This window comes from Salvia splendens, chromosome 7 (assembly GCF_004379255.2).
Source record: "Salvia splendens isolate huo1 chromosome 7, SspV2, whole genome shotgun sequence".
Taxonomy (NCBI): Eukaryota; Viridiplantae; Streptophyta; class Magnoliopsida; order Lamiales; family Lamiaceae; genus Salvia; species Salvia splendens.
Genome location: NC_056038.1, coordinates 12,445,047 through 12,470,205, shown reverse-complemented (window position 1 = coordinate 12,470,205; position 25,159 = coordinate 12,445,047). Strand labels below are relative to the sequence as shown.

The following is a 25,159-nucleotide window of genomic DNA, read 5'->3' as shown; positions in this document are numbered from 1 at the left end:
TCATTCATCTTTGTATACACATTTTAATATACAGCGTCAAAATTTATGTCGGTTAAAGTTCGTTTGCAATCCAGCTACAAATGAGCTCCGCATTAACGGATCCGTAGCTTCCAAATCCCCAATTCTAATATTGCCGATTTCATTCTAAAATCACCGCTCATTCTGTTGAAATACATCAACTTAGCTGGAAGAGTGAAGAAAGAAGAATTCGACTGTTGGAAGAAGTTGAATACCGTTGGAAGATATTTTCAAAATTAGTTAGTTAGTTAGGATGAGCTGGCACCTCTTTTGTTTCTTTTTGGTTCTTAGCTAGACTATAAAAGTAGATCATAACCGAATGTATTTGATGATTTGAGTGAAAATTAAAATTTCTCTGGTTTCTCTTTTTCTCTGTTTATGTTTGTGAGTTTGTATTCTTTGGTAGGAGTTTATGTTGAGTTCTCATCGTTGAGTTTGTTTCGAGTGTTTCAATCTGAGTTCTCAGTCTTCATATCTTGTTCATCGTGTTGGATTTCTACATTTCTACATGGTATCAGCAGTTTAACTGCGTTTCCGCTTCGATCTTCTCTTATCTCTCACAATGAATCGTCCTCCCTGAGGAAATCGTGGTGGTGAGGTGATTGTTCCAGTTGAAGACAACACCAGTCCGTATTATCTTCATGCTAGCGACAATCCAAGTCTCCAGCTAGTTCCTCACTTGTTGATTGGTTCTAACTACATCAATTGGAGCAGATCTGTTGTCAGCATTGATTGCTAAGAACAAACTCTCGTTTGTCAATGGAGCACTTCCTCGACCTCCAATTGATGATCTCTTATCTCCTTCATGGATTCGATGTAACAGTATGGTGCTTTCCTGGCTTCGTAATTATGTTTCTCCTCAGATTTGTTCGAGCATTATGTACATTGAAGATGCTCATGAACTTTGGCTGGATCTACGAGATCGTTTTTCTCAGATCGACTCAGCTCGATCTTATCAACTCAAGCAACAGCTCATGTTCCTCACTCAAGGTAATTCGGATGTGAACACTTATTTCACAAATCTGAGAATTGTTTGGGATGAGTTTAAACATTCTCAACCTCTTGCTTGGTGTACTTGCACCACTTGCTGTTGTGATAGTGCTTGGAAGTGGCACAAATACCAGGAGGATGACTGCACAATGCAGTTCCTCATTGGCTTAAATCCTTCTTTTTCTCAAATCAGATCTAGTATTCTATCTACTGTTCCATTGCCTTCTTTATCCAAGGTTTTCTCCATGGTTGTACAAGAAGAAAGACAAAAGAGTATTGAAGGTTACCTGCCGTCATCTCCTACAATAACTTCAAGTGAGCAGCCTTATGCTAATGCAGCCTCGATGAATCATCGGCGCAACAGCAAGATTGCGGCTACCCGACCGTTAACCGGCCCCGATGCTCGGAGACGTGCTGGGACCGACCTCGCCCTCGGGAGGAGGTGAGAGCTCGAGTCCAGCCCTCCTCCCACCAGTCCTGCTACTCCACCGAAAAGCCAACGCGGGACATGTACAGTCAGCCCGCACGTGTGACCAGTCAAACTCCGGAGCAGCCACGCCTGCCGCTAATACGGGTCTCCCAGGCGGAGAAGTCAGAACGGTCCAGGTTGGGTCTCTGCTGGCACTGTCCCGAGAAATGGGTGATGGGACATGTGTGTAAACAACGCATTCTCTGTTATGCGGATGATGGGGAGGAGTTTGAGGAGAACATTCAAGATGAGAATTTAGCCGAAGAGAAAACTGATAATACTCCCACGATAGTATTCGGTGATGATGTTCCCAATGACGTTACCGATGTTCACAATGATGGCGCTCCTCTTGATGTTCCAAACAACGAGTCCCCTGGAGAGTTCGTCAAGAACAAAGGGATTGTCAAGAACGACAATGAGTCATCACAAGTACTCGTTGGGGTATATGATGAGAAGATTGGTGAAAAGGAGGAGACATTGCTAGAAGATAAAGAGGAGGATGGTTCTATTGGTGAAGTGGAGAAGATAATAGCCTCACTCAATGTTGTTCAAGTGTCATCCAAAAATGTTGTTGGAAATTGTTGGGGCAAGAAAGGAGATGGTGCTTACATCGATTTACTCGTAATTGCTTGTGTCTATGTGGATTTGAATGTCGGTGATGTTCCAAGTATGAATTATCGATCAACATCGCTCGACAAAGATGCAAGGTTGATCCCTCCGAGTAAAGACATGCCATGCTTGGGCATTCTGGGACGCGTGGACAAGCTTTTCGATTTGGCAAGGAATTTTTCCGACAAAGTTGAGTCTCCTTTGTTGATTTTTTATGGAAGTGAAGAAGGGAGACGTTCATTCGTTCGATGTGTGTTTGATCCAGGAGGAGTTGCCTCGCCGAAGCTTCTGCTTTCAACTCTCCTTTTTGCTTCGTGGTTCCCACCTTGAGGACAAGGTGGATTTTAACCGTGGGGGAGTTGATACGAACCTCTATTATTATTATTTAGTTCAGATATTATAGGGATTTATCATATCTTTTTCTATATCTTTGTTTTCTTGTTCATTAAGTCAGTAGCATTATAAATAGGATAGACTGTTATCTTTTTTATTCATTCAATCAATATATGAAATATTTTCTCTCCCAAAGATAACGTGTGTTTTCCAATCCTAATTTTGGATTCCCTCCGCCGATCCTAATTGGACGCCGGAGTATTCTATCAATCGCCGAGTTATCTGCCCGACGGGAGCGACTCCCGCGCACAGAAACTCTGCAATCGTCCGCCGAGCCTGTTGGCCGCCGGAATTTTATCTCCACCGCCGAGCGAAACTCGCCGCCGGTGCTTGTTAAGGGAAACGCCCTTAACATGATTTGAGTGAAAATAAAAATTTCTCTGGTTTCTCTTTTTCTCTCTGTTTATGTTTGTGAGTTTGTATTCTTTGGTATGAGTTTATGTTGAGTTCTCATCGTTGAGTTTGTTTCGAGTGTTTCAATCTGAGTTCTCAGTCTTCATATCTTGTTCATCGTGTTGGATTTCTACATTTCTACACATTCCGAAACTGATCAACGATAAACACAACATTCTACCTTCATTTTCCGTGTTCTTTCTTTTTTTGAATGATGTAGAGATGATCTCAATTGAGTGAAATTTCTCCTTTTCCTTTTGGGGGGCTGGGATACGTGATTTGATCGGTTTGGCAGCTCGGATGGTGTGAATGCGATATTTGGTGGAGTGGATTAAGCGGACTGATTGAAAATATGGCGTGGTTCTCGTTGGGGAACTTAGATTTTGCTGGGGCGGTGAATAAGCTGAGTGAAAGTGTGAAGAACATGAGAAAGTGATGAAGGAAATGAAAATGATGGAAGCTACATTGCATGGCGCTGCTAGACAGTGTCAGGTATTGAAGTTGTAGTACTTATTCTTGGAGTCTGGCATGTGTTATATGCTGATACAAACTTTTGCCCACATGCATTGTTCGAACAGCGAAAGAGTTTATTCCTATTCCTCTAATTATGAAAAGGTGCTATGAAAGGTGCCTCTCCGAAAAATGGGCTCTAATGCCATTCTATAGCAAGAAGGCCGAACAAAATTAATCTATTACTCCAAATATTCCTTACCATAACATTTCTTTTGTTATGTTCCTCTTTGAATATGAGCTTATAACATGTGAAGGTAGCATTTAAGAACATCCAGCGATCTTGTTACTCTGTTTTGTTTTATGCATATGAAAGTCTTGTAATTTTTCTTAAAGAGAAGTAATTAGAGCCATTCTCCCTCTCCTCTTTATTTCCCAGGCCAAGGCTGATGAAATTGCAAGGTTGAAGAATGAAAACGAGCAGCTAAAAACTGCAATTATCATGATGGATGTTAGTTGATAAAGCAGGAGAGCACCTCAATAGTTTAGTTCTTTCCCAGAGTATAACATAAGGCCTCTTGTGTTTTTTACTGCTGGACTGTCTCTGCGGATCTTGGTCTTTGGAATAAGCATGCACTCGATGCTTTTACCATGTATTGCCGGGTTTCGACATCTACTATCAAAATATCAATGTGTGCATAATTAGTACTCCTAGGCAAATCAACAAATGATTTCTTGTGAGTCTGACTAGAATTCAGAAACAGGAAACAGGATAATCACTCAATCAAGTGTAACAACTTGAAATTAGAGCAAGGGAATGCTTGATTGCGAGAAAAGAGTAAAGAAAATATAATGATCACGGGTGGTTGTACAAAAGGAAAGCTTGATTGCATATCTCTGGCTTTTAACTTTCAAGGCCTTCGCTATATATTGTATATAGTGACACTGTAAATCTAGCATATCATATGATATCTTCTGGTTTCTTTTCTGTCGTCTCACCAATGCCTAATCGTATTCAGCTGTCTTTTTTCTGAGTTTGTGTCATGAGGTATCCATGTGCATCTATCCACATTCTTATGCATGTTACAACCATAAACTTTTCTAACACAGTTACACACAAAACATATTTTGACAGATCTATCAACAAATGAAGCTGAAATTGAATCTCTACGAGAGGAGTATCATCAGAAGGTGGCAGTACTTGAGAGAAAGGTATACCTTTGCATGTTTTGTTTCATCTATGGTTGCACTTGTTGCATAATACATTTGAGTACTAGATCACTGTCCACTTGATGTAGGCCCTGAAGTTCTTGTAACATAAATTTTGATGAACCCATAGAAGTTTAAAATACTAATAAACTATCACATACAATTAAGTCTTCCATATCTCTTCCCAGGTTAACTAATTTTATGTCCATCATTCAACAATTTTGTTAACCCTGAGTATTATTTGATAGAGTGAACTACAAAAATCGACCCTGGACAATATGGTTTGCATATTTCCGGTATATCACTGGACAAACACTTAATTTCATTTGATGTACTTTTGCACTATTTTCCTACTTTTTTGCCCTATTTAGTTTTAAGGGATATTTTAGTCTTTATGTTTACTATTTATCTTTCATCTCTTTTTTCCATTTTTTTTCTCTCTCTCTTTTTTAATTTCTTATTTATCTCTCTCATTCTCCATTTATTCTCAATTTAATTTTATTTAACAATAAATATTCAGCGCACATCAAATTAAAACCGATGTGCTTAATACAAGAAGAAAATTTGTCTATGACGCATCTTAAGAATAATCTTCGTATTTACTCACAGTCGTAATAGTACCACTAGTTTCATTTATTATTTTAACTTGCATATTCAATAACCAATCAGTAGCAAGTTTCTTAAACTACATCAGATTTACTCTTGTTATATTGACCTCCTGATTGCCATTTCTAGCTATTTGCTCTACACAGGCCTAACGTGCTAAGTTCTACAATTTATTTTTTATGAGTTGTTTGTTTTGTTACGATCAGTGGAGTTAATACTTTCTTTATTTCAGGTTTATGCTCTCACTAGGGAAAGGGATACACTGCGTAGGGAACAAAATAAGAAAAGTGATGCTGCAGCTCTCCTGAATGAAAAGGATGAAATAATCAACCAAGTGATGGCCGAAGGTGTGATTTTTTTTGGAGCAGCATAGCATCTATCAATGATTTTAAACAGCTTAAACAATATTCAATGTCACATGAAAGTGTAAACTGAATCATCTTTATATGAACTAGGATAAATCTCGAGATAGAAGAAACAAAAGATGAAGTCTTTAAGAGAGGACATAATTGAGTTATTTGCTTTGAACCTTTAATTGCATGTATGAGAATATGTATTAATTTGACATGAATGTCTCTCTGAGGTTACTTTTACCCTATTATTCTCTCTAGCTTCTCAGTTCTCACAGGTGTTGTAGGAAAGGGGCATCGAAAGACATCAAGGAGATTTTTCCACAGAATAAGAAAAAAGTAGAGGAAAAGTTCATGGAGCTTTTCACTGAACATTTTGACTAAGTTTTCTTGCTTTATGAACTGGACCATTTTTCAAATGTGCATTCTTGTTTTTATCCTGTGTTTACACAATCCTACTCTGGTACTCACAATAACAGGTTAAACTTAAATTAAAATCATCTTCCAGGTTCCAATAATTTTCATTCATATGCATTCTTCAGTAAGTTTAGATTACAACTGGCATTAAAACTCTGATGCCACATCAATCTCCAGGGGAACAGCTCTCGAAAAAACAAGCTGCTCAAGAAGGTCATATCAGAAAGTTGAGGGCACTGGTGTTCATTTTTTGGGATCATTTTTTCCACTGTGAATTTTCAGCCTGAAATATATAGATGCTCTAATTCATCTGTCAAATTTATTGGAAGGCTTGAGGAAGAGAAGAAAGGATTCCTTACGAAGCTACAGGTATTTTTCTTCTGTGTTATCTACATGTCTGTCTTTTTATTATTTTAATATGCTTAATTGCTTATTTTGCTGAGTTACCAATTCTATGCATCTTGCAAATGTTTGAGGTAGGCCTGTAATTTTCTGTTTTTCATAGATATATTTTGATATTAGGGAATGGGGTCCCATTTATTACAAGCACCTCTGCAGAAATTGCAAATTTCCGACTATTGTATGTCTATACTATATTCAATGTGAGAAGTGGTTGGACTATTGAATTAGTATATTGCACATTTCACACTTGAAATGCATTTTAGTTAAGTTCTTCGTTTTTCATCTCTAGTGTCATGTGATTCTGAAATCACTTGATTCTTTTTTGCTTGCAGCAAACATTGTAAAACAAATGAAAAGGGATGCGCTCCTGTGTTTGTTGTGATATATTCATGAATCACTATCTTTATAGTTTTTGGATACAGTTCTATCCATGTGGCACTCACTAAACTTTTCATACAACTGCTTCAAGATCTTTCTATACTCTGTCATCTGGCTTCAAGATCTTTACATTGTTATTTTGTCATTTGGCTTCAAGATCTTTTTATCCTCTGTTATCTCAACCTCCAGATTTTTCTTTGACAAGTACCTGTATTTCTTTATTTCTAATTTGACACTTTTTTGTCATTTTTATTGGAATTTATATAAATTCATTAATAGGTTGAAGAGAATACAGTAGAGAGCTTAAAAAGAGACAAGGCAGCAACTGAAAATCTGCTCCAAGAAACTGTAGAAAAAAATCAAGTTGAACTTTCTGCTCAAAAAGAATATTACACAAATGCTCTTACTGCAGCAAAAGAGGCCGTAACATTAGCAGAGGCACGCGCAAATACTGAAGCGAGAACTGAACTAGAAAGTCGCCTAAGAGAGGCCGAGGAGCGTGAAAGTATGCTAGTTCAAACTCTTGAAGGATTAAGGCAAACACTGACCAGAACGGAGCAGCAGGTTAGTTTCCCAGAGGAAGATTGCGGATATTCATTCATCACCTAGTACTAAACTGACATTTACCTTTACTCTCTTGCAGGCAGTTTTCAGAGAAGATATGCTTCGTAAGGATATTGAAGATCTTCAAAAACGATATCAAGTAAGTTTGGCCTTTGTGATGATAGATCTTCTTGCTGGAAAAGCATCTCAAATGTCTATCATTTAATGTGGAATTATTTCTCTAGGCGAGTGAGCGTAGGTGCGAGGAGTTAATAACACAAGTTCCCGACTCTACCAGACCTTTTAAGGCAGATTGAAGCAATGCAGGTTTTGCTGTGCGCTCAGTATCTTTTGAGATGATTAGATTTGCTTTCCTAGCGGTACTCATTCATGTATAATGATTAATCTCAGGAAACAGCAGCCAGAAGGGCTGAAGCTTGGGCTGCTGTAGAGAAATCACTAAACTCACGACTTCAGGTTTCTGAACGATTTGCCTCTTACATGTGATTATGGTTTTGATGCACCTAAAGTAATTCTTGATATAAATACAGGAAGCAGAGGCAAATGCCGCTGCTGCAGAGGAAAAGGAGCGCTCTATCAGTGAACGTTTAACTCAAACTTTATCTCGGATAAACGTTCTTGAAGCTCAGGTATTCTTGTTCTATTACTTGATCAACTAATTATATTGAAGATCAGCTTATGGTAGATGAGTTTTGCAGATATCATGCCTTAGAGCTGAGCAGACACAGCTGACAAGATCTCTTGAAAAGGAGAGACATAAAGCAGCTGAACATAGGCAGGAATATCTTGCTTTGAAGGAGGAAGCTGATACCAATGAGAGTCATGTGAATCAGCTAGAAGAAGAATTGAAGGAACTAAGGGGAAAACATAAGGAGGAGTTGCATGATGCACTGATGCATCAAGAGCTTCTTCAACAGGTATCACTTTTAGTTTTAGCCAGAAATTACGTTATTAACCTATCTTTGATCTTGTAATGCTTGATGCTGCAAATTTTGTTTCTTTTTTTATTTTTACTTTTACTTTTCGGGCTGGACTGCTCCTTTTGTTTGCTGGTATCTCGAACAATGCTCAGAGAATGCCTTATATGGCTAAAGTAATGATTGAAAATTAGTTCAAGTTTTAGTTCCACATACTAGCTTATAGATAAGGTTGTTATACTTAAACAGGAACTAGAGCGGGAAAAGGTTGCTCGTCTGGATCAGGAAAGGGCTGCACGCGTTCAGTCTTCTACCGTCCCTGATCAAGTTCCCATAACAAGGCAGAAGTCAGCTGCATTTGATAGTGGTATATTCCATCTGCTATGCACAAGAAACTTATATGTTTCGTCTACTGATGATTTTGATGCTCTACTTTAACAGTCAATTTGACTCGTAAGATTTCGAGTGCGAGCAGCTTGAACAGTATGGAAGAAAGTTTTTTCTTGCAGACCACTTTGGGCTCATCTGAAACCTTTTCCGAGAATAGAATTGTCGGGGATGATGCGATGAGTCCATATTATATGAAGAGTGTGACATCCAACACTTTTGAAGCTGCTCTTCGTCAAAAGGAGGGAGAGCTTGCATCATATGCTTCAAGATTGGTATGGAGCGATATCTGGTTCAGTTTACTACACCTAGTGATAATTATGCAAAAGTACCTCTTAATTATCCACGCAAGAAGGTCTTCTGTTTAGAATGTTTCCAGTAACTGGAGTTTTTGATATCCATCAGGCTTCTTTGGAATCCATTCGTGACTCGCTTGCAGAAGAATTAGTCAAACTAACAGCAGAGGTGAGGTTTTGCTGTTGGTTTTCATCTTCTTTGTGTGTGATTTGTAAGCACATGAGTTCCTTTTGATCTATCAAGCTATTTAGGTTGCCATTGCTGTAGAGCAGGATTATAACTTCAGAATAAATAAGACCAGTAAAACCCTCCTAGTTACTGAATTTTTTTTTTCTTTTAACGTCCGCCCCCTTCTGTAATGGCTATGGATTGTACTTGCAGGTGTGAAAAGTTACGGACCGAAGCAGCTACACTACCAGGAATTCGAGCAGAACTAGAAGCACTCAGAAGAAGACACTCAGCTGCACTGGAGTTGATGGGTGAACGTGATGAAGAGGTATCTCTACTTTTTTTCCTTTACAGCTTGCCAACGTTAACTATTTTATTCCACCGTGATGCATTTGTATTGGAAGAAAGACAACTTATCTGGATGGAGACCAAAACCCCAAGTTTATAACTAGTGAACACATGCATTTTATGATTACTGTTTCAAATTAAAACACCTTTTATGTTAGCTCTCATTTGAACAATTCGAAGTGGACATCTAATCTGATATTGAAATGGACAATTTGTGTAGTTGGAAGAACTCCGTGCTGATATTGTTGATCTAAAGGAGATGTACAGAGAGCAAGTAAATTTGCTAGTGAATAAGGTGAAATGTTGATTATCCATTATAATTTCATTCATCTCACATATTCATCTGTTATCTGTATATTGTACTGTTTGCAGATTCACATCCTCAGTTCATCAATGGCTGCTTCATGATAGCATATAAATATTTTCGGACTTCCAGTTTGTTGCATTTTTGCCACAAATTATTGTATACGGCTTCAGTTTTGCGACTTCTAAGGCCCAAGCTAGTTCGATCTAGTGTGTATCGATGTATACTGTATAGCGCGATATAAGAGTATGCAGTAAGTTGAGCTACAAAAATTTGTTCATTCATGTACTTTTTTATTTCAACTAAAGAGTCTTGCTTTATCCAAGCAATGATCTCGTTTTCTATAATGTTGACATTTTTAAAACTTTAAATTGAGATGTATCTTTTGTTGGAACATTATGCTTTGGGATTTAATAACGTGCCAACAATGTTGCTACTGTGGCATTTGTGATGCTATCCACTTATAAAATGAAAAATGGCTTTCAAGATTTTATGCAAATATTTAGGGTTTATTTGATACACAAAATTAGATTTGGAATTGAATTAATATTAAAATTATAAATAAATTGAACAAAGTCATTCTATATTGTAGGATGATTTATAAATCGAGGATGATTTATAAATCTCAAGTTACAGAGGATTAAATATTTTTTAATCTAAGATATATGTGGAAAATATATTTTGAACGATTGCTAATGTTGATCAGAAGTTACTCAAATCTCAAGTTACATAAGATCAAATATTTTCAATGCAGATATATGTAGAATATCTCAATTTATGCATTACATTTTTCCTGCAAAATTTTGAATGTGAAAAAAATGCGATTAGGGTTTTGTTTGAAGCCTCATAAAATTAACTTTAATTTAATATATAGTATGAGAAAAATAATTTAAAGTAGCTTTCAGTATTAATTAATCATAACAAAGAATACCAAACAAGCAGCTTTCATAGCTCAGTTGGTTAGAGCACCCGTTTAGTAAGTGGGAGGTCTTGAGTTCAACTCTCAATGAAAGCAATATGTATTTTTTTTCCATACTTTATCCTTTATAATCACTGTTATTTTATGCCAAACTAGTATCACGCCCGTGCGATGCACAAATCGATTTAATTTCATCACAGTAATATCATATTTTGAACTAATTACATAAAACCAGCTACAATTATATGATCTCATGGTTAAAAAATCAAAGATGTGTAAAATAATTTAAATGAACAACCCCAAAACATATAATTAAACAACTTTATAAATCATCAAAGTGCTTTAAAAATCACAGATGTGTAAAACAATTTAAATGACCATTTTATTCGCTATCACAAAACAATAATCATAATTATATATTGTATTAATGTCTACCACAAAATAACAATCATAATTTTATATTGTATTAATAGACAACATAAATGCTTTAGTTCCATACACATCAAAAATTAGAGATAATAATCAATACTAATGAGTCAATAAAATATAAGTATGCATCAACCTCCTAGTTATAAATCATCAAAGTGCTTTAAAAATCACAGATGTGTAAAACAATTTAAATGACCATTTTATTCGCTATCACAAAACAATAATCATAATTTTATATTGTATTAATGTCTACCACAAAATAACAATCATAATTTTATATTGTATTAATAGACAACATAAATGCTTTAGTTCCATACACATCAAAAATTAGAGATAATAATCAATACTAATGAGTCAATAAAATATAAGTATGCATCAACCTCCTAGTTATACAAATTAAAATTTTCAAAACATTCGCACCATATCTCTCACGAAATAAAAGATATATTGTTCATAATAATCGTGCATGAAAATTATTTTCAAAGTCAAGCCCAACACTTAAACTCAAAACCCAAGACTAAAAATAGTAACAAATTAAATAAATAATTAAATAAAACATTAACCAAACATAAACACATTGTCAAATCTTCTTCTTCACTCAGATGTTAATTTCTTCTGCAATATACTTCTGCTGCAGCTTACGTATCAATCTCATTTCCTCCTTATTCTCGATCAATTGGAGATTCAACATCAAATTTCACTATCTCAAAAGATATAGTATTATTTTAAATTTTAGATTAATAATTAAAATACAGAAAATATTGGCAGCTCAATATCAATTATCGAAATAAACTGCAAATCTCATACTTACATGAAATGATTTAAAGTTTATGCTTAAACAATTACCTCCAACATCACAATCCACGTAATGTATATAATTCCTGCAATTACATAAATAATGATAATTAATCAAATCTATCCAATCGAAAGATTAACCTAAAGAATAAAGTTTATCAAAAATTCAGTGACATGTAATAGAAAATAGAAAATAAAGAGTGATTGAATTTGTAACTACCACATGCCATATTTTTATCGTCCAAAAAAAAGAATTAGGATTTTAATTTAAATGAAAATAAATATGAAATAAGACGTTATATATATAAAATAACTAATAACAAAATGTTATTATTTGCTTATTACCTTCTCCACCTAATCTTCCTTGAACTCGACGATGAACTACTACCGAGCAATTAGGGTCATCTACACACCCAAAGACCACCATAATGATCTCACCATTTACTTTTTACATACACCCTCCAACATATCAAAGAAAATAAAATGTACCGGTTGTTTGAAAATTCTTGTCATACAATTACAATACTCATGTTATATCGCCTGAAGAAGATGAACAATAGCAAGTGAAATCTTAGTAGTTCGATTCATGACAACAATAGCACGTTTGCAACATCACCACATGAGAATAACCACAAACAACACACTTTTTTTCACCCTGGTCATGAAAGTTTTGATTAGTAGAATTGGTATTTATAGAATATCTAGTAGCGGTATTCTTTTTCGAATGATCCTTTTCGTATTCATCTTTATTATCTCGCTCAATTTCATTTATTACAAATTAATCAATAGTAATAAATGGCTCACAAATTTTTAACCGACCATTAGTTACTTTTGTATTGGAACCAAAAGGTGGGAGGGGATATCCGAATAAGAATGCCTAGAATAGGGAAAGTATTGATGCTAAGTTAGTTTTATTGGATTAAATTTGCAACTAATGGGGATATACGTTTAATTGAATTAAATTAAGCAATTTATGGAGAAATACGTTTTCAGTTCATAGCTATTAGCTATATTGATTATTCAGAAGAAATTAGTCAATTGTTTATTTGAATTATGGTCCACGTTTACAAATCATGGTTAAGAATTTTATGGAATACAATATGATATTTGCACCTATGGACCATATATTTATAGCTATGAATTTAAATAGGATAGGTTAATTCTCTGTAATTTAATATTCTAGTTAGTGCAGAACCGTTACAATAATCATTGAGAATTCAAGTGAAAATTTGTACCCCATTACTTTATTTTAGGGCTGGCAAATCGTGCAGATTGGGTCGTTATCGGGTCAACCTGATAATGACCCAACCCAATAAGGCATAACCTGAACCCGACCTGTTAAGGAAACTGTAAATCCGAACACTAACCCGACCTGCTACCTTCAAATCCGAACACGACCCGCACCCGACACGAACCCGTTATCGACACGATATAATATGGGTTGACACGACACGATAACAACCCGAACCTGATATTACACGATTAAAACCTAATATTACACGATTAAACCTTAATTTTTAACCTAATTTACATAATTAAAATTCGTTTTATACTATTTAAACCTAATTTATAAGAAATTAAAAAATTAAAGTAATATATATTTTTTTAAATAATAATAAAAATAATAATATTATTTCTTAATGGGTTACCCGTATCCGACCCGCATCCGACCCGAACCCAACCCGAAATTATCGGGTTCTTAATGGGTCAACCCGATAAGGACACAGATCCAATAAGACTTGACCCCCAACCCAATAATTTCGTGCGGATTCGTGTCAGATTATCGTGTCGTGTCGAAAATTGTCAGTCCTACTTTATTTTATGTTGATATCAAATTGATAAGAAACGTCCAATAACAATAAATATTTAAAATTCCACCCAAAACTTGTAAGTATTCAATATTTAACCTCGTGTGTATATCAAAAGTTTATTAGTATGAAATAATTGTGGAATTATCTTGTATTTATACAATTGGGTTAATCAATTTATACGCTTTAATTTGTATAATTTCTGTATAAATTTAATTTGTATAATTCGTACAGTCAAACTTTTAAATTGAATTATGATTAATAGAATTATGAGTAATTGGCAGTTACAATATCATTACTAAATTCAACGTTTAATGATACACAAATTAAATACAAAATTACAATTAGAAGCCAAAATTTATAAATATTCAAAATTTTGCCCAAAATTCACAAATATTCAAAATAAGGCCAAAACTCGCCTTTTATATATGTATAGAGAGACTTTTCTATTTTTGTTCTAGATTACTAATGGAATTCCATTTTAATGAAGGAGATTAGATTTATTCCAAATGGAGGAGTGACGCATAAGAGTTATGCGTCCCCTTATGCGTCTTTCATTAATGACGCACAAGGGTTATGCGTCGTTTAAAGACGCATAAAAATTATGCATCTTACCCGAATGATGCATAACCTTTATGCGTCTTTCAGTCAGCTTTTAACACAGAAGGCAGAACCAGAGCACAGACTACACTTTCATTTCCTCTCTCGGGTTTCCGGCGATTTTTGGCGATTTCCAACGTTATCTCCATAAGATCCGGTAATTTGTTCAGCAATTTAGCTACATTCATCATTATTCATGTTTATTTTGCTTTCATTTGTTAGTTTTACCCAATTTATAAAATTAGGGCTTGTAGGAAAAATGTCCATAATTGTTGTTGTTTTAAATGTTTTTGATGCAGAAATCATGCAAGTATTTGTGAGTTTGTATTGGGGTGGTAGAGTAGTTTAACTACCACATATGGGTATTGGTTATGAACCACCTCGTGCGAGGAGCTCCATCATATTAAATTCATGTGTTTTCTATTTTGAATTAGTAGCAATGATCTGTGATGCGATGAGAATAGATATGAACCAACACACAATTGAATTATTATGGAGACAAGGCATAGTCTTTGCTTCTGGTATGAGTTATACATGTTCTGTGATTTGCAATAATGATAGTGTGATGTTTATGTTCAACAATGCTCAAAATTCAAGTGGGTGTATTGAATTATTTGTTGAGTATTCACCTGTGAGGAGTTCAGAAATCCCACCAGTTGTTGATTATGGTATTGGATCATCTGAGAGGGTTGAACAAATGAGCTTTGATTGTGGTATTGGATCATCTGCGAGGGTGGAGCATATGAGCTTTGATCGCAGTATGAATGAGCAGAGAGATGTTGTAGATGTTGCTGATGTTGGTGTTGGATTAAATGATGAGGTAGATGTTGCAGATGATCTTGGTTAGCCAAGGCCACTATCTGAGACAGAGACAGAGCCAGACCCCGATCTCAGTGATGGTGATAGTGCTGATGATGGTGATGGTATTTCTGATGATGAGATAGTAGCATGTAAACCTGTTATGCAAGGTGAACAACCACTTCCGCAGTACAATCCTAAGGGGTTTAGATTCTTTCGTGAATTACCAAGTCGTCGTTTGGAGTATCTGATGATGTTGATGGTAATGAACACAACCTTTTGTATTGGGATGAGAATGAGCCGCATCGGATTGTGTTGGGAACAAAATTTGATTCCAAACTACATGTGAAGACTGCTATAACTATGTGGAGTTTGTGGAATGAAAAACAGTTTAAGGTCGTCGAGAGAAAATTAAGAAGGTGGCATGCTGTATGCAAATTTCCAGCAGGAACGACAGTAACAGGGGCATGCATCATCAGCACCACCGACGCTGAAAATGCGAGGGAATGTAAGTGAGAGGTTTCAGTTACACAAAGGTCGCATGACGATATGTGGGAAGTTAGGAAGTGGAAGGATCGACAAACTTGTGTAGGCCATCGTGCTAACAGAGATCATGCTAACTTTTCATCGGCAATGATTGCTTTGTTGATTCGACATCATGTGCGACAATGTGGATGACTAGTTTTTTAGTACTAATAGATTAGAAAACCTATTTGAATGTAACAATACATTGTTATTCCTTGTTGAAAACCTACTTCCCCGAATGCATGAACTTTGTTGGAGCTTTCCCTTTGTTCTTCCTTTTTGAAAATCCACTTAATACATTGTGCATAGCCTTCCCATTTTTACTTGATTAACTCTTCACAGTTGGACGTGAGGATCCCTCGATCGGTGGTCGAAATATAACTTCATCATCTTCTTCCCCGCCCTCATCTTCCCCGCCCTCTTCTTCATGGTCATCGTCTTCCTGGCCATCTTCTTCCCCCACAGGATCCACAAATTGATAATTTTGAAAGTATGGATCACGTCCTGGTTGAGCTGCATCCCAATCAGACCCGCCGCCAAAGAATGAATCACATGATGCTCGTGCTCCCCATTGCGAGGGCTCGTGGCTTGCATCACTCAACTGAGACCATCCTGAGGGATCGTACTCAGGACTCAAGGGCTCTGGTACCGGATACTCATGTTGCGGCTGCTGCTGCTGCGACAACCTATGTTGTCGTGTAATCCCGTGCCCACCCGTCCGGACACCCGGCAGTCCATGACGAAGAGAAGTTGGAGGGCGTGGCGGCATGACCACATTTCGCCGTTGCGAAGTTGGATACTCCATCACATCAGTATGGTCCGTCGTACGAAGGGCCTCAGCAGCCATTTCCCGAATCTGCCGTAACCGAGGGTCTGTGTCATGTTCAGAGGTCAAATGCCATATCTCCTGAAGGGTCTCAACCTAGATAACAAAAATACAAATCATTACAATCAATCCATACAAACTTCAAACTAAATACATTTTTATATACAAAAACATAACATATAGCCCGTTCATCCCAACAGTTGACTGTGTCGCAGGTTGAACTAGGTACAACACTGTGATCCTATTGTACCATGCCATATAGCCCGGATTAATGCGACCATCCATGGTCACCGTGGCATGGTCAAAAGTTGCTTGGAACCTGTCGTGTCTCAAGTCCCATTCATCAATGAAGAATTTATGTACCTTAGCCCAATCGGCGCCCTTCCTCCCACGGCGGTGACTTTTATATAGATGTCCGGCATTATGTAGCATCCTATCACAATACTGAGGAATACGCTGGTATCGGTTAAATTGTCGGCAAACGCGTCCAGTCTCGTGTGCCTCGACAAATGACCGGCACACCAAATAAGTGTCGCACAAGAAGGATGCAGTCGGATCAATGCAGTAATCGGGCCAAGATTTAAGAACAATTACCGGAATAATAACTGTTGTTCGGAACTTGCAGATGCCATCTACTTCAAAACATTCACCCAAGATTCAATTTTTTTCATAAAAACTCAACAATTCTAAATGATATGCATATGAAATACACAAATTACGGAAAATTGACCAAAAATTCCATCAATTTCATCATAACCCCTAATTTCATCATAATCCCTAAGTATAGGCAACAAAACAACAAAAATCGACCAAAAATCCATCAATTTCATCATAAAACCTAATTTTGCTAAATTACGGAAAACCTGCATAAATTAAGCAATAAATGATGTATTTAGCCAAATTTAAGAGCAATTACCGGAATATGGTTGCAAAATGGTGGAAATTCGCCGGAAATTGCTGGGAATCGTCGGAATTTGCTGGGAATCGTCGCTTGGGTCGCGGCTTTCTGTCTGTGCTGCGAACTGTTCTACCTTCTCTGTCTGTTTTAAAACCCACCGGAAGAGGAATAAGCGTTATGCGTCACTAGCCAAAGACGCATAAGCATTATGCGTCGCTAGGGAAAGATGCATAATGCTTATGCGTCGCTAATAAAAGACGCATGATGCTTATGCGTCACTAAATAACGACGCATGATGGTTATGCGTTTCTCAATTAACGACGCATAACGGTTGTGCGTCACTCCCTGAGTCGGAATACAACTAAAGCTCTTCATTAAAATGGAATTCCATTTACATGCTTTACCAAAAAAAGAAATTTTCCTATGTATAGAAGATAGATTCACGGTACAAAAACCACAAACTGAATATAATTATGCATTTATACAATCAGTATCACACATTAATAACCAGTATAGTTACTACACACAACATCCTGTGCCAACGATAGGAACTGTATTTACAAGAGGATCTTCTTCGCCACCATATATAACATAGAATACTCGATTCTAACGACGCCTTCGCCCCAAGCAATAGCATAGTTGCTCCGGCTTCCGAACAGCAGCCAAGCCAAACATGCTAACCTTCGAACTTACACCATTCTTCTAGAGTTGGCGTTGCCACTCCAATGTTTGTCATGTCATATATATTAGTTTAACTCAAGGAATGCATTATACTTTATTAGTTTGCAACGTTATACACTTTCTTAAATAACCAGACAATAAAGTTGCTTTAACACGAACCTAATATATCTAACTCCAAATCCTACTTGAAAATTACAGCAGTAATCATCAAAAGTTCGAATTCAAGGATCCACCACTGTAACCTAATAGTCTTAACTCTATCGACTTTCCTGTAACTAAAATCATCCAAATGCAAAGGGCACGTACTTCTCGTTACATTCTGTTTTCCCCCAAAACTATTCATATCTAATGAAAAGAACCACATTAAGCAACACAAGGAAACAGTTGAATATAGTTTTCGAGCTTTTACCAATTTGTACAACAGGCGTGGCAGCAGCGGTTGCATCAACAATGACCATGACTTTATGATAATCTAATGCAACGGCATCAAAGACAGTCTGCCGGATACAGTTTGGAGTTTGAACACCTGAACAAAGTATCCACCAGATTAAAAGCCTGATATCCTCTAATCACAAAAAAAAAACAGAAAGTTTTCCAACATTATATTACCAGTGATTACTAACATATTAATTCCAGCACCCTGTAGATATAAGTGAAGGTGTGCGTTAAAAAAGGCGCTAAACCTCGTCTTCACCAGCTTATAGTCACCGTCTTTGATGACCAGCCCATCAACCAATTCTGCTCCCACGCTACCCTTTGAAGTCGGTTTTGGTTCATCAGCAGCATACCAATGCCTGCGGAACAACTCTACATCTCTCCCCAATGGATCATGCTCTCGCACAACTTATAACCATTTATCACACTTCCAACATTAGGATTCCTCTCAAGCTCAACAAATATCTATCATCTATTTCTATAACTCGGTATGGAAAGTCAGACATCCAACACTACCCTATGACTCCTCTCAATCTCAAAAAATTCCGAATACAACAAATTTCACTTTCCACAATATTCAACTCAAGGTATTATATTAGCAAAAAAATATCTATCATCCATTTGTACAGGTCCATTTGCACATTAACATCATTATGATCTCAAGCTCAAACTTTCTACATATCATCCATTTGCACATATTGAATGCCTGCAATTTTTTTTTCACATTTTACATTAAGTTCAAGGAATTATATCGGCTACACATATCTACTATAATCCAATTTTATAACTCCATTTGAATAAAAATTGAACAATACGCGAATGAAGGCAACTAAATTTGCAGTGTGAAAAAACAAAGAATTGAAGCAGATAAAAAGAAGAGAGCACCCAAATAATAGGAATTTGACGGATTCGAGCTTGTTCAACGGCCTTAACAACATTTGGAACAATAGCTGCGCCGCCTATAACATGCACCGGACCGCCGGGATGAATGAAATCTTTCTACAAAAAGCAGAGTGAATTTGATCCATAGCATAAGATTATGAAAACATAAGGTTAAAAAGCAAGAAAATTGAAAGACCTGCATATCAATTACAAGAAGGGCGATATTCTTCCAGTTTGAGTCTGCCATTGCTGCACCTCTAAATCTTTGCTGTTTTTTCCTTTTCACAATTTTATCGGTGATCGTTTATCTTGAGGCCTTCGTCATATGTGAAAACAGGCCAGCATAATGAAATTATGACTCTTTAATCAATAATATTTCGTGTTTGAGAGTACAAAATTATGTTTCTAACTTTCAAGGGATTATTGATAAAAAGATCCGTCCCAAACAATTTTTGGCAATGAAGTTAAAAGAAAATACTCCCTCCGTCCCCATTAAACATGAGCAACTTTCCTTTTTAGTTTGTTCCAATCAAGATGACTCATTACTAAAAACGAAAACCTCTTTATTTCTACTTTATTCCTTCTTTCTTATTTTACTATCTCCACTTCACACACAAATAAAGTTGCATAAATTCCCGTGCCATCTAAGAAATGAGTCATCTTTCTTGGGACGGAGGGAGTATGTTAAAGAATAGGAAAGAAGAATAAAATATGAGAGAAAATAGAAAGTAAAGTGAGTGATGAAATAAAGCAAGAGTGATTGAATGTCAAATTAGCAATATTTGCAATTTTGATTAATAAAGAGATAGTGTGTTCCCACCAAAAGAAGATACTGCTAGGATACTATTATAATTATATGTCCTAATAATCCGTATCAGACCATCTTCTTGGAGCTGAGTAATTGTTACAGGTGAATGCTATAGAGTGTATAAATAGCTATATATCGAATTCAATGATTCACACACAATTTTGAATAGTCATTTACTTAATTATTCTTCTGAATATCGATAGATAGTTACAATATTGTCAATTTGGAGTAAAATTGTAAAATAAGTTAATTACCACTTACTCGCTTGTAAAAATATTTCATACATTTGAATTTTACATAAATCCATCAATTTATATAATTTTTTGCAAAAAATATATAAGTAATAATAATATTATGAGAAAAAAAAATCTTAATTGCATATATTCAAATAGAAAATTCAGAAATATTTTAAAACAGGGCTCATATTTTCTTGTATGGAAGAAATTAGACATTGAAGCTGCATTACAGTACATCATATAGGTTAGACACCTATTTATTGTGCCAATCAATCAGAGAATAAAACCTTTTATCACAACATATGGAGTATAAATCATTGGCTGCAAATAAGAATCCCTGCTCGGCAAACGACTGATAATGATCTTAGCAACTTCCATTTGATCAACACTAGTATGAATATTTCTTAATTTTCTTTATCAATTTTTTCATTCACTAAATTGAGTAATTTTCTTTATAAATGAATATTCCTTAATTTCCAACACCTTACATGATTCTAATTGTGCTTCACTATTTCATTCACCTTGTGTAACTCTTTCATCAAGTTTCACTGGAGACACAGTCCCCATGTCGTTGCATTGCAACAACGGGTTCGCTACACCTGGAGCACCGGAAAGACATGGATGCGCATCTTGTTCGAAGACAATAGTAGCAATACCTGACAGTAAAGTTTATAGTAAGGAGAAGCTTCTCTAGACCTCACTTGAGGATTGAGGTTGAAAATGTTCGTGAACATGGAGATTGACGTGCATAAAGCAATAGGAAGGATGCAGAAACAAACTACCTGTGCTGGCACGGAAGAGCTAAAAATGGAGTGGTTGGAGTTGTCTGGCAAATGGGGCATAAAGCATCATCCCCTTCTGAGTTTGAAGACTTATCTTTTGAGAATGGACGGAGAACTTTTCTGAGAGACGACGAATTGAGAAGTGGAAGAAGCAGCAACAACATTTCCTGCACATAATGCCATGCTTTATTCCACATAGCATCTTAACATATTTGGCCAAATAATGTTTCTGACAAATGCTTCCAAGAAATGATAGAATTTACCGAAAATTCATTCCACACTAGCTGCCGGTTCATGTACTCAAAGCTCACAGATCGATTCATATTAGGACTTCCATAGACAAGTCTCGCTCGTAAGGCTCTCTCAGTAAGACTCCTATACCTGCATAAACATAAGATCAATTACAATTAAGGTAAGATTGGTCCATGTTAAGTTCTTTTCAAAGTTTTATATTTACAAATCTGCAAGACTCAAGCTTTTATTCAAACATGCTCCACCATTCAGACAAAAGAACAAATTGCTATTGGACTCAGTGTTTCAGTCAGCCACAAAGGTATGATGTTATTCAGATACCAAAGAAGATTATTAAAGCAAATCATTCTCTTTGAGCTGTACGAAAAATACAAAGGCTGCATAAGAATAATTACCTTCCTGTCAAAAGGAATATGAGCAGGTTTCCAAAGGATGCAGCTTTATAAAATCCTTCTATACGTTGTAAGATAAACCAACCCCGACGAGCTAGTGATCTCTGGACAAAGGAGATGATTAGAACATATTCGAAAAAGGGCTGACTTCCATATATTTGAGCGAGTACATTCAGATGTAAGTACATCATATATCATGCGCATATCATGCACAGCTACTAGAATTAAATCTTGCAGAGATAAGAAGCACCTGCTCAGTGTCACCCCATCTACGGAAAGCAGAAAACGATTGAAGTCGGGCCCAAATATACTGACCACCAACAGTAGCTATACAGTACCAGATCTTCTGTGAAACAGTTAATCCTGGCCCCTCCAGCCCCATTCTAACTATAAGAATGTACGTAGAAGCATAAGTGTAAAGCCTCGACATTATAGGAAAAAGATCCGCAATTCAATAGAACACCAAGGGTATACTGAACAAAAACAATTATCGTTTTCCTAATTAAAAGACTTCCAATGCCTCTCTTTTGTAAGACACAAAGGCATAATGTATAACAGTTACTGACTGAATATGTATTTTTATCAAAATGGGAGACAACAAGACCCCTAAGTTCAACACAACAACTTTAATAAACACTTACTAAAGATTAATTCTAAGCTCTACTTCGAAGGGGCTAAAGGAATATAAGGTTTTCCTAGCTAGTAGTTAACTTATTGACGAGGCTGCTATTTTACCACTAGCTACAAAATTATGTAAACATAGTCTAGTATCACAAGGTTTTGCAAATAGATTATTCTAAATTGAGTATTATAGGATTTATTTTCCCCCCAAATGTAGAAGAAACTAGATAACTTTGAAATTTTTAATACCTTGTCAATGTAATGTAAGGTTATGACCCTTTCCTAACACATTTATAAATTGCTAGTAGACAAATTAGAGTGCTAGAGATTTAATATAAATGCAACCACATCGAGACAAATATGAAAGAAAAAAAAACATGTACTAAGGTAAGCTTCATTTCACACTAAACAACTCATGTATGCTCATAATTTCATCCTGTCCTAAAAAATACTTCCTGTTGTTAATAATCAGCCTAACATGCCTGAGGGGCAGGGTGAAGTTATTTGCGATTTTGTAATACATAACACCGTTACTTCTCATAAGTGAATTTCTCCAATATCTTGAAGCATTCAGTCACCAATTTATTGCACATTTTCCATATGCAGTAAACAATCACCATATAAGGATAATTACTATCACCATATAAGGATACTCAGAACAACAGATAAAGTACCGGAAGAAGAAAATAAGTAAATAGTCACTGACCTTTTACCCTTGGCTCAACTGCACGTTCATCCCTATACCTCAAGTTCATGAGAGCATTACCAGGTGTAGGCTTATCAACCCATATTGAAAATCGCCATATAAGAAACTCAAGAAATGCATCGAGTTCAGGCTCGTATTGGAATAGCATTCCTGGCTAACCCCAAAAAAAGGGAATGTAAATCAAATGCCTGTGAACTTTCAATTAATTATCAAAGCTTCTGGTCCAAGAAAACTCAATTAACAGCATGGTGTTTACCTTCAGTAAAGAAAAAACTTTAACCAACTGTTCTTTTAACATGGCTGACATTTCAACGTCAAGCCTTCCAGCATCTACCTGATTAACTCTAGATATTTCAACTGGGATCATCTCCTATCAGAAACCACAAAAGCACAATCGCAGCATTAGGGCGAAAGCTGGGAGCATCCAATAAGGATATCTTTTGATAACCAGTAGGTCTTGATCTGCTAAAAGTAATTCAGTTTCAACAACCAAAACATTTATACCGTGAATGTCAAGTGTTTTAATGTCTTACGTTCTTGATTTGAATGGGTTTGAAACTCCCAACTTCTTTTGCTGAATAATTTGAAGGGAGGAAAATAAAACATCGAGGTGTGATCTTTTGCCGTTAGGGTTTCACTACTTTTCTTAAGAACATTAATACCCACAGAATCACCAAGCTCTATCAATCTTGTGTTTTCCTACATCTATATTCTATATGCATTGTCAAGAATTCACAAGAAAACCTCTTAAGAAGCAACACCAAATATTTAACAAGCTTATCCAACTGATGTAAACTAATTGGAAAAGTTAATAATTAATCGAAAAACTGTTAATTTCAGTCAACTCCTGCATACTGGGAGAGTCAAAATGTGATGAAATTGAAGTAAACAAGAAGAATTATGCGTCCTAGACAGCTCAGTCAACAAATTCTACCCCTCTCAGTAACAACCAAACTGATAAAGATGGGATTCTTCAAACATCAATTAGCCCAACATCTCAAAATTCAGTTGTTGGATTGAAGATAGATTAAATATTAGATTTTCCCAACACAAACAATTAACAAAAAGTTAACGCAATTTCACTAGTAAGAAAAAACTACCAACAGGTACAGATTCTTCAAAAATGCACACATCGATGCAGACTATTGCTACAAATTTCCCTCGATTCAGCACATCATTTCTATCGCTCCTTCCCTCGAAAAAAATAAAAATGAAGAAAGCAAAAGCCCCAAAAGCAATTACCTACCGTGTGAACAGATTGCCATTGAGGAGTTAGCTTCAGATAAGTGTTGAACCACGCATCCTCCGGCGGCGGAGGATTGGCAGAATTACCGCTGGTAGACGAAGACGACGAAGCTAGGATTTGTCTATCCATTACTGAATTAACTAGTTCCAAATTTCTACAGCTTATTCCAATAAATGATGGATTTTTTGCGTTTCTGTGTGTGTTCACTGTGTTCCTCACCACGAGGTTTCTACGTGCTGCAACAATCATACAGATTTTTTCCTCTTAATTCTGAGGGTTATTCTCGTCATTTAAAACGGGCACGCACATTCATAAAGATATTTACATGATAAAAAGTGGCACTTTAGGTTGGTTTTATTTTTTGACTTATCTTTATTCATATATACAGTTGTTTACAAAATTTAATGGCAATATAATTACTAGTAGTAGTATTTTACAAACAATTTAGTGGTTTCCAAAAAAACCTCTACTAAACATAGGTAATGGTATTATACAGTAAGTGTGAGGTGGTGTTTGATTTCCTAGAAAATAATGCTCTCTTGATTCCATAGAAATATGTCATATTTTTTATTTTCGTCCGTCTCATACAAATAGTTCATAACTATTTATGGTAACATTTTTCTCCTTTTTTATTTTATCATTTATGGCCCCCACCATCCACTACACAATTTCAACTAATTTTTCTCATTTTCTTTTACTTTATCAATTATACATTAAAACTCGTGTCAAACTCAAATGACCTATTTCTATGGGACGTTATCAAAATACAATTTAAGATTGAGTTGTGAGATAATTTTAGTCATAGGGGTTAGTTATGACTAATTATCCCATAATTATCCATCTAGGATTGA

General features: G+C 36.1%; 2 protein-coding genes, 1 non-coding gene and 1 pseudogene across 9 annotated transcripts; 2 read left to right on the top strand and 2 right to left on the bottom strand.

Annotated features, from left to right (window-relative positions):
* Window positions 1–842: 842 nt before the first annotated feature.
* On the top strand, window positions 843–10,007 carry LOC121810414 (annotated as a pseudogene).
* Window positions 10,008–10,610: 603 nt separating this feature from the next.
* TRNAT-AGU lies at window positions 10,611–10,684 on the top strand. Its single transcript has one exon. It is a non-coding gene; the product is annotated as a tRNA-Thr (tRNA).
* Window positions 10,685–15,968: 5,284 nt separating this feature from the next.
* LOC121742479 (probable inactive nicotinamidase At3g16190) lies at window positions 15,969–19,723 on the bottom strand. 6 transcript variants are annotated; one of them, XR_006038061.1, is made up of 8 exons: window positions 19,462–19,722; window positions 19,269–19,382; window positions 18,558–18,792; window positions 18,358–18,474; window positions 17,286–17,409; window positions 16,964–17,004; window positions 16,733–16,870; window positions 15,970–16,465 (listed from the first exon to the last, which is right to left on the bottom strand). XR_006038061.1 is itself a non-coding variant. In XM_042135618.1 (7 exons), exons 1-7 carry the CDS (start codon window positions 19,510–19,512, stop codon window positions 16,435–16,437), a joined length of 810 nt encoding a protein of 269 aa, XP_041991552.1. In that variant the 5' UTR covers window positions 19,513–19,723; the 3' UTR covers window positions 15,969–16,434. The 6 variants fall into 6 exon arrangements, 4 of the variants coding, with proteins under 4 accessions (XP_041991552.1, XP_041991555.1, XP_041991553.1 ...); XR_006038062.1 differs by having other exon boundaries at window positions 16,964–17,001; XM_042135618.1 differs by lacking the exon at window positions 16,964–17,004 and having other exon boundaries at window positions 15,969–16,465; window positions 19,462–19,723.
* Window positions 19,724–20,660: 937 nt separating this feature from the next.
* On the bottom strand, window positions 20,661–24,571 carry LOC121742475 (peroxisome biogenesis protein 2-like). 2 transcript variants are annotated; one of them, XM_042135613.1, is made up of 8 exons: window positions 24,309–24,571; window positions 23,319–23,432; window positions 23,063–23,216; window positions 21,986–22,122; window positions 21,739–21,839; window positions 21,355–21,472; window positions 21,092–21,258; window positions 20,661–20,965 (listed from the first exon to the last, which is right to left on the bottom strand). In XM_042135613.1, the coding sequence occupies exons 1-8, from the start codon at window positions 24,555–24,557 to the stop codon at window positions 20,848–20,850; spliced, it is 1,158 nt and encodes a 385-aa protein (XP_041991547.1). In that variant the 5' UTR covers window positions 24,558–24,571; the 3' UTR covers window positions 20,661–20,847. The 2 variants fall into 2 exon arrangements, with proteins under 2 accessions (XP_041991547.1, XP_041991548.1); XM_042135614.1 differs by having other exon boundaries at window positions 24,305–24,570.
* Window positions 24,572–25,159: the final 588 nt, after the last annotated feature.

What these genes read in the sequence shown, in the direction of transcription:
- LOC121742479 (XM_042135618.1), bottom strand. Translation starts at nt 19,512, where the DNA reads ATGGCAGACTCAAACTGGAAGAATATCGCCCTTCTTGTAATTGATATG. An exon ending in TAATATGTTAGTAATCACTG is followed by an intron (nt 18,475 to 18,557) that starts GTAATATAATGT and finishes TACTTTGTTCAG; the next exon opens with GTGTTCAAACTCCAAACTGT. An exon ending in CATTTTGCAACCATATTCCG is followed by an intron (nt 16,871 to 17,285) that starts GTAATTGCTCTT and finishes TCATTTGTCGAG; the next exon opens with GCACACGAGACTGGACGCGT.
- LOC121742475 (XM_042135613.1), bottom strand. Translation starts at nt 24,557, where the DNA reads ATGATTGTTGCAGCACGTAGAAACCTCGTGGTGAGGAACACAGTGAAC. An exon ending in AGTTGAGCCAAGGGTAAAAG is followed by an intron (nt 22,123 to 23,062) that starts GTCAGTGACTAT and finishes ACATTCTTATAG; the next exon opens with TTAGAATGGGGCTGGAGGGG. An exon ending in GCTCTTCCGTGCCAGCACAG is followed by an intron (nt 20,966 to 21,091) that starts GTAGTTTGTTTC and finishes CTTTACTGTCAG; the next exon opens with GTATTGCTACTATTGTCTTC.